The 18,637-nt window shown below is 31.1% G+C and overlaps 1 protein-coding gene across 3 annotated transcripts in view; it reads right to left on the reverse strand.

Annotated features, from left to right (window-relative positions):
- Window positions 1-18,637, reverse strand: part of LOC108731265 (circadian locomoter output cycles protein kaput) — a 92,789-nt gene that overhangs the window by 53,169 nt on the left and 20,983 nt on the right. The window contains exon 1 of one of the 3 annotated variants that reach the window (XM_018461506.1): window positions 14,218-15,182. The exons of 1 other annotated variant lie outside the window; for it this stretch is intronic. In XM_018461506.1, coding sequence (XP_018317008.1) covers window positions 14,218-14,411 — 194 coding nt within the window. In that variant the 5' untranslated portion in view covers window positions 14,412-15,182. Of the gene's footprint in view, window positions 1-14,217; window positions 15,183-18,637 lie in introns of those variants that run through there. One more of the 3 variants, XM_018461507.1, reaches the window with a different exon arrangement.

An 18,637-nucleotide genomic window follows, 5' to 3' on the forward strand; every position in this document is an offset into this window, starting at 1 on the left:
CAGCCAATCTTTTTTTTTCAGTGCACGATATATGCGTATTTCACTAAATAAGACTAAATAACACTAAATAATACTGAAAACTAATCCAGTATCGAAGAACAATGCCCGTGTCATTTTTGCATTAAGTTGTTTCGCAAAATTTTTTAAATATTTACACAAATATTTCGCGAAAGATGAAAGAGACTAATTGTACACTGAAAAAAAAGATTGGCTGAATTGACTGATGCAGCCAATTAAAAATGCTATGCCATATTTTACCATCTAATTTGCTGCAGCAGCCAATCTTTTTTTTCAGTGTAAGATATTATATTTATCGTTTTGAATACGTCTTGTTCAATGATATATGGAAAACGACGATATGTGTTCAATGATATATGAATAAAAACATGTTTCAAAAAATATAAGTTTAATATTTTTACAGGCTAAAACGATGCATATATAGTGAATAAATGACTAAAGATTAAACTTACGTCAATGTGTTTACCTTGTACTTTATACATAGGAATAAAATTTTTACGTACTTTTTTTAGCATGTGCAGTTCATGCATTTTGAAAAATGAATAACTCGCAACTACATATGTAGGTATGTGTATGTTAAACATGTAACTATGTGAAAAGATATGTGCATTTATACTTTGCAATGATCTTCGCTCAACAGTCTTGTATAATTCCAAGGCAATACTTATAATTGTAAAAAAATTTATGTACTACTTATGCATTACTTATAAAAAAAAACACCCTCTTCTCTTGCATCTTACATAATTTTATAGTCGAATACGTAAAATAAGTATTGTCGAACAAAGTTCGAGAACGAGTATTCCTGACAAATGTTAATGGTTGACAACTTCCAAATGTACTGGCACGTTCTAATTACAGTCTGTGTACTCTGCGTGTTAACTTTGGCGAGTGCAAATTCTACGATCGACTTTATGCAATCCTACAATGATATAGATAAAATTAAGTCACGTGCATATGCAAGCACATGCAAACGGATGCGCGCTCGCAAGTGCCGCGCAAAAAGAAGCGCAACACGGTTGCAAGGTTATTTTAAGATGCAAATTACGAGCGGTTAAAAACAAGCGAACGTTGTGTCATTAAGATATCGAAGAGTATGCAAAACGACCCGATGCGTAATTGTCCATTAGACATTGTCGCAAGGCGAAGATTATGCCTTATCTGCACCGGAAGACCGAGAAACAGCGAGAAGTAGACAAATATATGCAGGAAGTAGATAAATATATCTCGTTTAATACAAAAAAAGCATGTTCTTTTTATTTTACCTTCGTAACCAATTATGCCGCATATGATTTCACATTTCTGTCTAAAGAGATCATTATTTTTCTCACGATTTCTACATGAATGATAGATTAATTAATTTCCGAGAAAAAGAATCCTGTACGATAAACATAACAACAAAAATATATTTTATACTTTTGAGTGACAATTTTCTTTTTGTACGTAGTTGTAGTTTTCTTACTTTGTCACGTGAGGATGACAGATATAACGTATTCATTATTTTTTTTATTGTCGGAAAAGTTTCCGTAAACGCGAGAATGACGCAATTGAGAGTCTGCTGAACGTAACTAAGAACGTAATGTCCTAGGTAAGGACAGCATAATCACACGATCATAGCGAGAACGTAACCGAGTTCGTCGTTGAACCACGCCGCTTGTGAGCGCCCAGCCCACTGAGAGTTTGATTCCCACAGCAGCGTCTCTTGAGAGGAAAAATCTTCGATAAAATTCCTCTACCAAAGATTATTATTTATTTATATTTCCTCAAGAAATCTTTTTTAACACGTATTACAAATATACCTACACGATAGGGAATTGATGATAAAAATGATATTACGATATCGCGCTAGATAAAAATGTGCGCAATCAATTATAAATTATCTCTGTAAGATATTAAGCTCTATAATCTATTCATTTTTAAATCTTTCTCTCTTAAGAAAATTTATATAAAATTTATTTAGAAAATTTAGAAAATATTTATAATTAATTTAATCAGGTTCAATTTTTTAATCTCTCATTGAAATAAAAATCCATCTTTTGCATTAAAAAATATAAAAATTGAAATTATTGTTAGTATCAATTTGTACTTACGTAATATATGGAAGACTTAATTCCGATAAATATGTAAAGATAGGTACTTATAATATATATTATGTATAAAAATTCGAAATGCATGCTATTGTATCGCGGAAGAATAAAGCATATTCTGAAAAGTATATTAAATCGTAAGCAATTCTCTTAATTGCACATCGAGACTACAGTTTCAAAGAACTTGGTTCAAACACGTCATCTGAAAATACTACAACTGCATTCGTATTTCGCGTTCTCGTTCGCGTGTATGCGCTTGGTAATAAGTGACAATTTTCCGATTGACGACGATGACGACGACTATTAAGGTCACGACGAAGTATACGAGAGCGAAAAAAAAAGGAAAGAAAAGAGGGGACTACATTTCCGTCGCGTGAAGTTAAGTCCGATTTAATTTATACAACACAATGCTCTTTGAAACGCACTTGCATACGTAATAAATGCTGCCCGATGGAATCGTTTCTTTCGATCCGATATATATACATATATATATATCTATATATTTGAAAGCGTTATTACGTATATTATGACGCTAAACTCAAATGCGCTATTCGTCGCGGCGCATTTTCGCGGAGATACTTGGCGAACTAAAATACGAAACGCTGACACAACGAGACTGAAAATAATGCAGCGGCCTTGTGGAGGTCTCGATCGCGACCTTGCACAACTTCTCTGCCGCGGAATAACAGCGATCGCTATAGTAAATATAGCAGTTAACGTTTTACTGCCAGATAATCGAAAGTATTAAAAATGCTAAACCATAGCTTGACCATGTATTTATCGTTAAAGTTCTATTTATGTTTTACATTTACAACATATGCGATCATCATGTTACAAAATGACAAAATTAGAATTCAAAATTAGATAGCTATATCTAGAAATGCAAATACGACTGTTAGTTACCGATATAGTAACTAGAGAGATTTAAAAGAATGCTATAAAAATACTATAATGTACTTTAAATAAAATTTTAGAAAATATTTAAATATATAAGTGGTTTCTTAAATAAAACTCGTCATTATTTAACCGAATTAGTGACTTTATATAACATGTAACATACAAATATATATATATGTATATATATGCATACACATATAATTGACATCAAAATTAAATTTAGATTTATATAAAGAATAGAATAATTATTATGCCAAAAATTTTTGTGCCAACGTGTGAAATAACGAAAATACTTCGTTGTTTTCCAAGATCTAACTTTACCAGTAAAAGCAGCTCCGTGCTCTGCAGAATAGAATTACGCAATTACGGACCTTGTCGACGCACCATGATACTTTGAGCAGTGGTTAAGTAATGAGTTTACGTTGCCTAAGGTCTAAGTACAAAGCCGAGATTGAGATGTTCGCCCTAGTGATATTTGAAGCGCAGTTGCGAGAAAGCAGACGCGCCCACACTAATGATGTCGAACATATCAAAGTATTATAAAATGTATTATAAAAACTCTCTACCATCGATATAATATACTTACATGTATTTGTATCGACATGAAATAAGTTTTCCAAGATCTAACTCAAACAAATTACGTGCATATGCAACGCGGAAAAATCATCTTGAATAGATTGAAAAAATAGAAGATTGAGAGATGTCCCTGGTCCATAAGTCGAAATCAAGTTAATATCGATCGATTTTTCAGACTGTTTGATTTAATATCGACTTCATTTTCTATTCTTCGAAGAAGATCAATAAAACATCTAGTAGATATCAAACTATTTCCTAAAAATCAATCGATTTCAAATCAACTTGTAAACCCGAGATACGTTCAACAAAATCATAATCATCTTGAAATATCTTTTTTTTTTAATAAAATGTATTATAAAAATTTTATCATCAAAATATGTTATATGTTTGCACCAACATGATATAAAAAGTTTTCTTTCTTTTAAGAACCTCAAGCCAATTACGTGCACACGCAGTATGGAAAATCTGATCTTTAACAGAAGAAATGAAAGACTGAATAAGGTACGTTAAAATAAAATATAATCGCAAAATATCATCTTTTTCGAAATGTTCAAAAATAAATAAAATTCCAATTACAATGTCAAGACGAATAGTATTATATCAAAAATATATGTATTTAAAACAATTTTAAAAAGATATTGTCCAACTGTTTTAATTTGTGATGTTTTGTTACTGCAGTTTTTCGAATTTTCCACTTTATAGTTTTATTTACCATTTAATTAATTCTAAAACAACGATTTTTTATGCATACGTGTTATAAAATGTATTGTATTATGCTCTATTATCATATTGTTATCTTTCTAAACTTTTTTCGAAATACATGATTTGATTCCTCCGTTTTTGCAGGATTAAGCGCTTTTTTTGTTATTTGATTCGTCCTCGACCGTGCAGGAATGATTGCGGATTGACAAAAATAGTGCGTGATGGTATTCAGCAAATATTCACTTGAGCCTCAAGAAATTATATTCAAGGTCATTCGCATCAAATCAACGGATTATAACGTATGATGTGAATTAAGTTCGACAGGATTAAGGAAAGCGTAACTTCCTGAATTGAAATTACGTTTTCTTTTTTCTTCTCGTCGTTAAAATGAGATACAAAATGCTGAACGAACACGATATCACGATCATGGTAATTGTAACGCGAAAATTAATACAACTTATTAAAAATATTATTATGTACATATTCTAAAATAAAATTAATGTTAAAGTAATACAATAAATTTATGTTATGTGTATGCTATTCATTTATATAATTTGTTTTGATCTTTTAATCATTCGAAATATAATTCGCTGATGATACTTTGCACTTTACGAGATTACAATTATTATAACATCGTGTTACGTTTATTAAACCATCCTTGACGATATGAAATTTATATTCAATCGTTGAACAAGCGAAACGGAAATTATTAGTCTCTATGTTCTCTCGAGGTTCCGCAAGTAATTAATTAAATAAATTAACATACGTTGGAAAATACTCGGTAAAAGGAGGACATAACTCGCGAATAAACCCGTTCCTACTACGTTTACTATTATGCATAACTATGTTCGTTTACTATTGATTAAAATCAAGAAAATCTTACATAACTAATGGCTAAAGCGATATATGAATATCGCTTCTCTCTCTCTCTTACGAATCTGCTATATTTTCTATTATACTATATCCTTCATACTATTATTAAATATACATATATATTATACAAAAGTCTTTCAATTATATAATTTCAAGCTCAATACGAAATTACGAATAGAAAAAGAATGATTGTTTTAATATGAACGTTATTGATGAAATTGTCTATTTATATAATAATTTCTATTTAAATAATAATTAAAAAATACATATATGATTGTGAGACAAATTTAGTTCTTATTTAAATAAAACAAGAAATAAATTAAAAATTTTCAGTTGTTTTGTTTGAACTTTTAAAAAGTAAGAAAAATAAGTCGGGGATATTTTTCTCAGCCTTAGAAAAATATGAAAGACTTTAGGAAATACGGTTTACATGTTCTACACAGAATAAGAACTCGCTTGAGGTTGGCAAGTTTCTTTAATCCTTTAATGCAGCGTCAAATTAAAAAGATCAAGGTAGAACTAATTAAACTAACACGAAATATCTGAAATATTTTCTTCGTTATGTGATAATTGTGTTTCTCATATTGATAAGAAAAGGAAATTTTTACCTTCTCGCGTAATACTTAAAAAAAAACGTGAAAATCGCATAAAGTCCACAAGTTATTTCAAAATAATTATTTTTTTAATATAAATGCTATATTATAAAGCACTACTAAATTGATTTTCTCTCAATCCGAATATATTTAAAAATAATTTTTTAAGTCAATTTTTTGTAAATGTAAAAGAAACAAGATATTAAGCTACCAAAAGACATTCTTCATTGCTATAATCTTTAAATGTCGATCGCGAGAGCTTGCAGACACAAATAAGCTTCTTCCTCGAAGTAAATGTACTTATGCGATGATCGAACACGATGTGAGGTACGTGAGTGGCGTAACTTAGCGCGGAACACCAATTCATACTCAGTCCATTTAGAAGGCGACGATTGGTCTCGTGTGTCATGAAAATGATGTGTGATTACATGCCCAATCGTGCATTACCCTCTTCTGCCGAATGCACGCAAGATAGAAAGAATGTATGTACAGGAACTGAACGAAACAATTGAAAAAAATCAATCTTTGTTAGTTAAATCAAAATCAATTTCATCCAATATATTATTTTCCCGAAAAATCGATATTTATATTCAAAATCAGAAAAAAAGAGAGAAGCACGAAAAAACAATCATAACTTTTCGATGGTTACATAACGTAACATAGAGCTTGTACACATAAGTCGTTTTGCTAAATTCTCAGATTTTTATAACACAGGATTTATTTTCTGCTGTATTATCTAATTATCTAAATATCAGCTAATTTTATATATAGATTTAACACTCCTTTATTATTGATTCTATAATTTAGTATCATTCTTTTCTTATAGCGAATTCGGTTGTACACTGATTTAAGCCATATAAAAATAAAATGCAAATATTCCGAATTATAAAATACAGATTTTACTTAACAGCTTAATAAAATGTATTGAGGATTTCATGGCTTAATCCATTTTTATATTTATATTAAACACACACACATACATTTTTACATCAATTTGTGTACAACGACTTTAATGTACATCAATGCGCATTAAGTGCATCCAATTCGCTATTAGAAAAGACTTGATAAATTTTTATTGTACACAGTAAAAAAATTTGTGCATTTGTGTTGGAAACGGTCCACTCACGTTTATGTTAACAGTTTGTGTTGAATTTTTTATCATATTCGAGTTAATTTAACATAATGTGATTATGTTATTTAAAGATTTTTTGTGAAATTGATATTCAATGTTTCTTAGTGTCAAAATGACATAATTTATGAGTAAATGAACGAGTAATATAAAAATAATGCGTTTTAAAACATAAATTCTAAGACAAATGAATAAAATGTGTTAATTTAACATATCATAAATGTTAATTTTCTAAAAAAAAAATGTGTTCCTACGGTTTACAATCGATATTATCTTTCTTTATATTTATTCTCTTACATAATATTTGTGTTACCTTCTAACATATTCATCTTATATAAAATTAACTCAAAAATTTGAGTGGACCGTTTGGGACATGCGATTTATGTTAAATTCAACACATTTTTTCCAACTGTGTAGTTCTTAATTTCTAGCATAGAATTTTGACAATTTCTAGCATCAAATTTAGATAATTAAAATTACTTAAAAAGTTTTTGTTACTGCTAGATATAAGTATAACTTCTTACTGCGAAGTAAGCATTTTGACCATCTATATTAAGTATAATATAATGCATGATACATTGAAACTGGATGAAAGAGATTATTTTACTTCACAGTTAGCAAGAATTTGACACCTACAGCGCGCCTTTTTAAACACGTAGAAACCGCAGTTCTCTTCAGCCTTCACATCTGAATACGACTACGGCCATGGTTTGAAGGTCTCTACAGGTAATTTTGGTGAGCTCGAACCGACCAGCGAGGCTTAGGCAAAGGTACAAATAGGTTTAGACAATATGCGTATGAATGAACCGCAAATGAGAGGTGGTCAGCAAACAAGACAACTGTTCAAAATCTCCTTGTTCCGAAAGCTATTCAATTAATTTCGTTAATTACATTAACCCTTTCGCCCCAGCCATCACCGATTATGAACATATTTTTTGAACTATGATTTAAATTACTAAAAGGCCATAAACAAAGAATTCTCCATCATATTTCTCATGTTTATATTCGAGAATCTTGTTTAAAAAATACATATTTTTACATTGACATATTGGAATTAATAAATAAACAATTTAGACAGTTTCAAATAATAGTTTATTTTGCCCGGCCCTGTATTCATGCGACAACAATAAATGAATAATTCGTCATTACTGATTATTTACAACTACGTAAGTCAGATATCTTAACGCTGTTACTTGTTTACTGTAGCAATCTGATAAAACTTGCGTGTTTTCGAGACAGTTATATAAATCGATATTTTAGAATGGGAACGACCAACTACAGTACAGAGATAAAAGAGATATTTGATGTTTGTCTCACACAATGTCTCGACTTGCACTTTTTGATTTACGGAACCACATCAAACGTTCTTATTTCAGAGTACTGATATAAAGAATTATTTTCTTTTTAAATACAATACAGGCCCTAGGCAATATGGAAACAACAAATATAAAAAATATAGTTACTGTAGAAAAGAAATCACGCGTACATTTTTCAGCTCTTTGGAAAAATATTTCTTTCTTAGAAACATCAAATATCTTTTGTATTCTTTAGATCAGCATAACCTGCGGCTGCGATCCGCCCATGAATTTTTACGATCCACCGGATCATATATAGATGAAAATATAAAATAATATTTTCTATTTTATGCAAACAAAATAAACAATATATGCGACTAACAAAATTTTATGTATTTCTGAAAATAATCCTCTGAAAATAACTCTTAAAGAAAATTGCATATCACTGCTTTAGATAACAATCAGATACAACATTCCTTTTTTTTCCAGTCTAATCCGATTACGAAACATCAAAGATAACATTAATTTCGAGCTTGATGCTGGTATATTTGTGACAATTGAAATAGTAAGCTTCTAACGGATACTTATACATCTTACACTTGTGCAGATGTTACGTAACGAGCGGAGAAATGAACATGCAAGATCGCATCAAACCTTGCCAGAGTGAAAATATATCTTCAGCTTCCGAGTTAAATTCAATTCAAGAATCGTGTCTTACAAAATATTAGAGAAGACCTCTGTTTTCGGTTCATCGGTTATCAAACACATGATGGAAAGATTATATATATTATATGCAAATACCCGATATTTTCGAGGTCAGATGTCCAATTCGAATACGTTAAAAGAATCGCACTAAATCCGATTCGATTATTAGATAATTTCGTAGCAGTTAAAAGTTTTCAGTTATGACAAACTTACGAAAATTAGATAAGAGTCTTTATTCTTCCGCACGATCGTGAAGTAGATAATGTTGTTAATACTTCATTAAGTGTGGTAATTTAAGTTTTTTGTGTTGTTCATGCCGTAATTAAACTTGTCAAATTGAAATTGATAAGAAAATTCAAATATGGTTCGACTTTGCAAGAGCAAAATAAGGATTTGCAATAACAAACTTTTGTTTCAATAACTGTAATATGTATATATAAAGCAGCGAACAATGGATTATGCAGCAATGTTTTACATTTATTAGATCGATTTCACGGGATCGATAGGTGGGACGAACAAAGTAGGTAAGGTACAGGCGATCATACATGAACATTGCAATCGATATTATTTTCAACGTAAGTTGGGAATACAGGTAAGGTAAATGCGTATGCAGGAAGACACAGATTTGCAAACCAAAAAAACCTCAAAGTATGATTTGCAAATATCAACCAGTACGACAGGAATAGTGATCAGAAATAAATTACAGATAAGTATATGTGAATTATATGTACTGACTTTGTTAACTCTTTGTAACTTATGAAAAAAATACGAAAATTGTTTAAGCAATGGCCAATAAGAGTAGGCGACAGGGAACTATAATTATCTCGTCAAAGATATTAAAGTCAATATTTTCATTTATATTAAATAATCAAAATATCATTTCAATAATTTTAATAAATAATATTTTAACTTATTTACTGAAAAATAATTAATTTTAACAATCGAAGGAGAAATATTAATATTTATATTTATTCAAAACCAATTTAAATACATGGAAAGAATGGTTTTGTGGAAGTATTTAAAAATTTAGCTACAGGTCTGAAAATAAATTTTGTTAGAGACTATCAAAATAAGTATGTAGGACGCTCAAAGTGATTGACAGATTTTGTGCAGCACTGCTCATTATGTTTCAGTTTTTTTACATTATTTTGATGATCCAATAAAATTATTTTCAGATCTGTGTCTACTTAAATTTTTAGATACTTTAGATAAATCGTTCTTTACGTAGTAATGGTATATGAATTATTAATTAATAACGGTAAATTAAGATTTGCAGAATCTTCGAAATGTTAGAGCTATATTACAAAATTTTCTATTCTGCTTTCTGTAGCAGATATTTCTAATATATAGATAATCATTGAATTATGCAATTCCGTTATGCACTATTAATTTTTATTAGTACTTTGTTCATCCTTTATCAAGTTAAATTCTTTCTTAAAACACACAATGACTAATTATTACATAAATCACCTACATATGCTCATATAATTGTCAAATATAATACTAGTATAAGATTATATATCCTTTGCTCTTTTGGGTCTACACGAGGTTTCTCTTGGGAGCATGCAAACGAGACAGGTTATCATTAATGTTATTATGTCGTTCCTTATAAAGGTCGTCGAGTTGAATTAATTCGCCATGCAAATCAAGCTGTGTGGATTCAAAACCATACAGAACCATGTCGCGTTTGTCTTTATGCGATAAATCGCTCGTCTCGTTTGACGTAAAATTCGATCGAGAAAGCGGACGAGCACGGTCGTTCGTTAGACTTCCATGAAGTGTACTTTAATACGAATACTTGACTGTCAATGATGTAAAAACTCATCGATTATCTCGAATTTTATTCGTCGATGGTATATCAATCTTCTGACATGACTTAAGAGCTTATATAATCAAAATATTAAAAAAATACATTTTTGTTACATTCTGGATTAAAAAATATATTTTTTTTTATATAATTTACTATTTCTATAATTTTCTTCGGTTATACGAAACATAAATTTTATGAATATGCAAATAAGTAACTACATTTATGTATGAAGTAAATTAAAAATTTCAAAATAAAATATATCATAAATATTTGTGGCAATATGTAGTATTTTTACATTTTTAAAGTTGCTAACACTTTTTTTTACTTGAATCTCATAATTCTCAGATAGGTGACGTTTTCTGATAAAATTTTTAACTTTTTTTTTACAGTTTCAGAAGATAAGATGTAAGTCACACCTAAACTAGAATGAAAAAACTTAGTCGGACATTTTAAATAGTCGTAAAGAAGATAAAAACTTTAACTTTGAATATTATTCATATTTTTTCGGTTTTACTTAATGTTCAAACTAAAACAAAGAGTAAAGATTAGATAATTTCGAAAATAATAAAATCTTCACACAATACAATCTTCTTTGCACATTAATCACGTAGTTTTGTTTTCAATAGTCGTCAGTTTTTACAGTAGTTTGATAATGTTTCACGTGTGACACGTGAGTTCCAATACTTTCAACGCTATTTGTTCTTAAATTCATTATTTTTCCGAAGGTAGCTATACGCAATAAATATGTTACCATTTACGAGTCAAACTGTCATGAATAGTGTAGGATAAATTATAAACTTTTGAATAATATCAGACACCAGTACATAATATAACACGTTTTAAACAAAGTATCTTTTAAGATTGTGATGTGAATACCTACACAACAACTAGGTAATGAAAGCTTTAAACGGTTGAGCTGGATTTTTAATGCTTAAATAATCCGGTATAAATTTATATATCTATCCAATTCTGCAAACTGCAAGCCGAATTTAATTTTCAATCGTGAAACGTAATCCTAACAGAACTAAAATAGTATTATAATATTACAAATTAAGATAACAAACAATTTAATAATATTGATGCTTATAAGCATCTTATTTGTTAGAAGGATATCATAATCTGATGTTAATAAGCATCTTAAGCCTGTAAATAATTGTATTGCGAGAAATGCTACTCTGAAAAATAATACGCTTTATTTAAAATCTTAAAAATAAAAATCTTTTCAATTATAACAATACTAATTCATTCGTATTGTGTAATAGCTTTAATAAATAACAAGCTTATTAATTCGTATTGTGTAACAGCTTTGATTCTGTTCTACAATGGCTTTAATTCATTTTTTTTATCTTAAACTATAAATTCTTTAATATATTTACAAACGTAATGCAACGTTAAAAAAATAGTTTATATACTGATATACATTATTTATATTTATAGTTAATCATATTATAGTTAATCACTGTTGCGATGCAATAAAAATATTTAAAAATCAATCTCTCAATGCTATCATTTCGTATAATGTAGTTATGGAAACATTGCTCGAATAATATATAATAAAGTTATTGTCAATTAACACTTTTATGAAGTTTCAATTTTACATTCATTGTATTACTTGAGCACGGAAATAGAAAAGAAATAACTACGTATAAAATTATAAAACTAAAAAAAGCAACAAAATTTGTATTCTTTTATTAAATCATTCGCGTTAATTTTTATGTTAAATTTAATTAGACCATAAACATACGCATTGACACACAGTAGGATGGAAGATTGGAAAGGCGGAGGAAGCAATGGTTGTAACAACGTTTGAATGAAAATGCAACCGATCTTGGAAATGCCTCCGTAAAAGTTTTTGGATTTCAACAGAAGATGAGAGACAAGCAACTAATCTTAAAATATAGCAGAATGTAAAGAAAGAGACACGCAAATGTCCGATATTATCGCGCTCATAATGAAAGTAAATTATCACTGAAATAGTTAATCATTAGAGAAAGACAACTATGCATTCATGAATAAATTTATCCACAGTAAAATATTCTTGCACAGCGATGACACATTGGTTATATATATATATATATATACTTAGATAGACCAAAAGCCAAGGTCTTATGTGCCATTAGAATACACAAATGCCGATATGCTATGTCAGATATGTATACAATATTTTATGTGTGCATATAATATGGATAAAAGTTGTTAATATTTTCTACTTTTAAATTTGCGGCGAGTGCGTGTAACTTATACACATATGTTCGCCAACAGAATTTTATAATAATTTTTCTATATCGAGTAATTATGTTGACTTCTTTTCTATAACGTTCTAAATCGAGTTAATTATTATTATTATTAATTATTTATGAGTTGTCATAATAAAATATTATATAAATATCGACTAAGCCTTCTTTTTTACTAAAAATATTAATATAAACGAATTATTGTTTATTAGTATAACAAAATAAAATATATACACATATATGTAATTTTCATTATTTGTAGACACTCAATTTTAAAGAATAAAAACATATTTGTAATTGTTCTCAGAAAAGTTGACATGTTATATATATTCAAACTTTAGGTTCTAGATCGAACAGTTACAATAAATGATAAAGTGTCTCAAGACACTTTCTTAAAGGAAGACTAATTTCAAATTGATCAAATAAATTAACGTCATTAAATTAACGATCTGAGATTCTGAAATATTCTCCATTTGAATACGATTCATAAAGCGAAAGAACACCTCATTATCATTCGCTACATATATGTACGATAAAGCTAAAGGTAAAATGCCAATAAAATTATACTGTTCACTGTTAAATTCATAATATGAAATTGTACCTAATTTGAGTTCATTTCTATAGATCGCCACTGGTCTTACTCAATATATCGTTAATTTAATTAATACAATGGAGTTAAACAATTTAACTCAAGAAACTCGAGAAATTAAATTTGACTCAAATTTAGTTTATTATTTAAATGCATACGTTAACATGGATGTTGTTTCTTTTGAGATTAATCATAGAAATGGATTAATTTACATTTTGACACTCATACAGAAGATTCATTAGAAAATAACAAATGTTATTTAACTCAAAAAATTAATTGTATTATCATTGCTTCTTTGATATCTAACAGAGTTGACTTATGTCTCAGAAAAAAATTAAATTTTTATTAAATTGAGAATGAAAAAATGCTTACTCTCTAAAACTTTACTCTCTATTCTTTCGAGTAGCATCTTATTCCAAAGAGTGAAAATTGAACCAGTCTTGAAAAAGAATTTCAATTTTCAATGTTTAAGAGTGAGATTTACAAAAGTTTGAAGAGTATATTTTATCAAAATCAGGAGACACACGGTAGTTTGCAATAGGAACTGTGATTAGAGATATGGAAGAACTATCTTCGTGACGTTACGAAGGTTGATACATAAATTTCGCGACATTCAAATCCGAGCGCGACTGGATGCACGATACCTATCCGCATATCCGTTCACTTTGATACACCCGGCGACTTTATCTCGTAATAAGACAACGAGACTGACCTTGGTACCGGCAAATCCATAATGGTAGCGCGATGATGCTGATGATGTTGCTGCTGATGTGACACGTGGTTATCCGTGCCGATGATCCCTGGATGGAGAGTCTGTTGCGGATGTTGCGAGGGCAAACCCCTCAAAAACGCTTGCTGATGCTGCTGCTGTTGCTGCTGCCACATGCCGTACACTTCGAGATGCATTTATCGATAAATAAATATACGTCTTCTAAAGGAAAAAAACAAGTTCTCTCATCCGTTTGCCCGTACAAAGTACGTTCGCCTGTTGTCGTTGGCCATTGTAAGTCGCAAACTTTTCAATTCGTTTTCTTTATCCGTCAATGTTGTCACAATTTTTATGTCACGAAGATAACGACGATTGTTACCGCAACTTGTCTTTATTCGCGATTTATTCAACAATCACTCGTTTGCACCGGTAAACATAGGTCGCAATTCGTAGCAGGTGTCCCTGCAGGCGTCGCTCGCCATATTGGAGAACAGCAAGCATCGTTCGGTGACGCGTAATTGTCAGTAGCGATGTCTCTCGGCCGTCTTATCACAACGGCGACGGCTTGTTTGCGGGCCGAATTAAAATTAACTGGTTAGTCGGTGATTAATCGCGGTCGCTCGATAGCTTATTCGCGCGGCGATAATAAAGGCCTCCGGCCTTGCCCGTATCTGGCAAATGTTACGAGAAGTCCAGCTTGATCAATCGATCGATGAAACATGTACCGGCGCTAAATGTTCCGTCGTTTCTGAATCTGATGTCGCGATATATCGTTCCGGGTTTCTGCGGACAAACATCGACCGTGGTGTTCTTTAACGTATATGAACTTTATTGTAGATTTCACGCACAAGTATCATTCCACTGAAACTCGCAGAGCCGGGGTTAGATCGTTACGACGATGTTTACGCAATTTTTATCAATCCCATCGAAGTCTGTTGATGACAGTTTGACACATGCACGCGCGCGCGCGCGCGCGCGCGCGCGATTGTTGTTGGAGCAGGAGAGCTATACCGTCGCTCGTAAAACACTCGCCGGAAGTTGACACTGGCCTTGACACCGTCTTTCAGATTAGAGACAAATCTTGAGGAATTCGATTGCGAAACCGCGGGTTTTTCGATGATCGCAATGCAGGGATCATAAACGCGATCTGTCTTTTTCTATCACTGTATCTCTCTATCTGTCCTTCCTTCGGTATTACGCAGAGAAATACGCTACGTAGTGACACGAGGCGCGAACTCGCCGTCGGTGGCCTTGACACAGTATACCGAACGGTGTCCACTGTGGTGCGGAGCTGCGATTTATTTCTAACACCGTCCGATCAGTGGCCACTGCTATTTCGCGCAATTTACACGCGACGCACTGTGTGTTGCAAAAGGTCAACCGCTACCAGTACAGCGCGACGCCGCGGCCGTCGTTCCGCTCCGTTCGTCGGCGTCACCTGTTTACTACTTGCCGGTCGCAACGTCGCGACGCAGGTAAGAGATACGGCCACGCACGCGCTCGCATGCGCGCGCGGGAAACTGCGTTTTTTTTTTTCACGAACAAACGATTACGACGCTCCGCCAACGCGTCGAAACGACGGCATTGTACACCTTACCGAGATCCACGAAACTGTCAATCGCTGAACGTCATACGGCTCTACCCGAGAACTGGGAATAGGAGAGACGAAAGAAGAGCGCGAAAGAGAGAAAGAGAGAGCGTGTACCGGCAAGACTGCAACTCACGACGGTCGGATCTAAACTGCTCGGCGAACGCTACCCCCACTCCCGGTAACCAATCAGCGCTTTCCCCCCACGCGGAGACGACCAATCGTTCCCCTCGTCTTCTCCCGCCGCTCGTCCATTCGTGCGCCTGGCATGATAACAATACGTTATTAGGCAACTCTCACACTGACAGGCCAGCGATAAGAAAGGAGTTTTAGATCGCATGTATAAAATGAAGCCACATATTCGTTCTTCCTTTCTCTCGTGCCGAATTCTTTTACGCGTTCGCATAATTGCTTTTTAAGCCACGTTCACAATAGACGAGTCTTTTTTAGTTCATGTATTTTAAACACGTAAAATATGAGAATATCGACATGACTTTATAATATAATATTATTATTTAATTATAAATTTTATAAACTTTATAATATTATAATTTAATTATACAATTATTTACAGATTTTTAAGATGCTTATTAGCTTCATTATTAAAATAGACGATCAATCTAATTTGAGATATTAATTTCAGCTTCAGTTTGTGATTGCGTTTCAAGTCCAACAAATCTTGCGAAATTTATAAAACTTTTTGAAATATCTAATATACTTGCAAAAATTTGCATTTAGTATTACTAAGATTCGCTTTGTCCGAAAATAGGATTATTTCTATTTTAATTAATTGATTATAAAGATTATATAGCTAAATGTGTGATCAATTGCGTAGCTGATTAGTAAATTATATTTCATTGTATATTTATAATTACATAATGCGAGATTCTTAAGCAAATAGTTTATTATTAAAAAAATTTGTTTTTAATGTTGATAGGACTTCGATCTTTGATGAGCTATTGCGGGGATTTTTGATTTTATGATTTTTATGATATATAAAATCATAAAAGTGTTAAAGGGAACTTAAGTTTTTTTAGAACCATCTAAATCGATGACGCAGAGAAGAATTTGAGAAAACTCAAAGGTCGATGTTTAAAAAACGAACTGCGCAGTTTGTTAAAATTTCATTAATGTAGACTGTAGAGGAATATCGATAATACTTTTCGCTTTAAACGATATAACAAACGAAAGCATTGAATTTCTGGATAACCGATCTACCCAATGTGACGACCTGATATTTGCGATCTTTTTTTCAATGCTTCGTGTTTCAAATGAATAGGCAAATAAAAGTTGCAAATATTCTCGAAACAGTAATCGCGGTAACCGCGCACACGTAGTAATATTCGATAAGGATTTATTTTACGTGATATTTTTTACATATATTTGTGTCGCTGCGAACATCAATAATTTATATTTTCAAGTATTGCCTAATTTTGCTCTTCTTTTATTATCGTTTAAAGTAAATATTCATTTATAACTCTTTTATTGCGGTATACAGTCCAAGATCACGTGTGCAAGATATCGGATTAGTTTCTTATATTTGTCTGTGTAAATAAGATAATAGGCCGCGATTCGATGCATCGCGTAATTTTCTATACGGATAGTGAAACGTTACGAATATCAACTAACTTGTCCATTGTGTGCATGCAGATATTGTGTTGATTATATCGTTCCTATTCTAGATGCAAATCAGAAATGTTTTATCATGAGATTGTTACAAATAAGGATTGCCGAGATATTTATATTTTTTCTCGTAACATTACGTTGTACTCTAATAAAAATATTTCGTCTTTTTGTATTGAAATTATATTATTAATTATTTCATGGCAATGTATAATAGAAAATAAAATAGCAGAAGATAATTAGACATTTTTGGAATCAAAATAACTTTTAGTTCTATTATTGAAATATAATTATTAATAAATAAGAAAATTAATTGTATTGGAATGTGCGCCTGTACATACAACTTTAACTTTATATTTTTTTCGCTTCAATCAGATAGGAATTGCCTTAAAATAATTGTAAAATATTTTAAGAGATTTGAAATTCGCATAATGTTTCCATGGAAAAAAAAAAAAAAAATAACAAAAGGGATAAAACATTTTTCGTCGGTTTTAAAGCTGTGTTCAAATAATAGATATGAAAGTTTTGACATGGTTCGACGTGTCTTCAACAATTTCAAGAGCAAAACCCTTTTGATTAGCTATGTAAACCGAGGAGTTGATGAAATGCAGGAATACGTTGCATTTACAGCTGATTAATTAGCCGAAAAGCAGCGATTATCTAGAGAGATTGTATTCGTATAAGCAGCTATAATTGAATTAACAGTAAACTCTACCTTTGTAGTGTAATTTCGTCATTGTGAAATAGAATAGTGAAATAGAAGATTCGAGAATCTTCATGTTCTCGAATCAACACGCTCACTCGCGCGCACACAGAATGACTTATGTGTAATTGTCGATTTGTTACACTGACAACTTGTGAGAGAAAAATATTTGGTATATTTGACTATAATTGCATAGTAAGATAATTATGGTTAATTAATAATTATGGTTAAAAATAATTAGAAGCAGAATTTGTATTACTGCTATAATATTAGATAATAATTATTATTTATACTTATTCCATCCAAAATATATAGTTGGCATCGAAAACGATTATAAATTCTATTTAAATTATGGCAACCATTGTTTCTCTCAATGTAAAAAGCAATCGTTATAGGTATTTTTTTCTATAATAGGCTAATGTAAACTTTAATGTGTAATTTTCACTTTAAAATTTATAATTGGCGCAGAATATAACTATAAATTATGGTTAAATTAATTAGTAACTACA

The sequence above is a fragment of the Mycetomoellerius zeteki genome, unplaced genomic scaffold (assembly GCF_001594055.1).
Source record: "Mycetomoellerius zeteki isolate Tzet28-1 unplaced genomic scaffold, Tzet1.0 scaffold122, whole genome shotgun sequence".
In the NCBI taxonomy this organism is placed as follows: Eukaryota; Metazoa; Arthropoda; class Insecta; order Hymenoptera; family Formicidae; genus Mycetomoellerius; species Mycetomoellerius zeteki.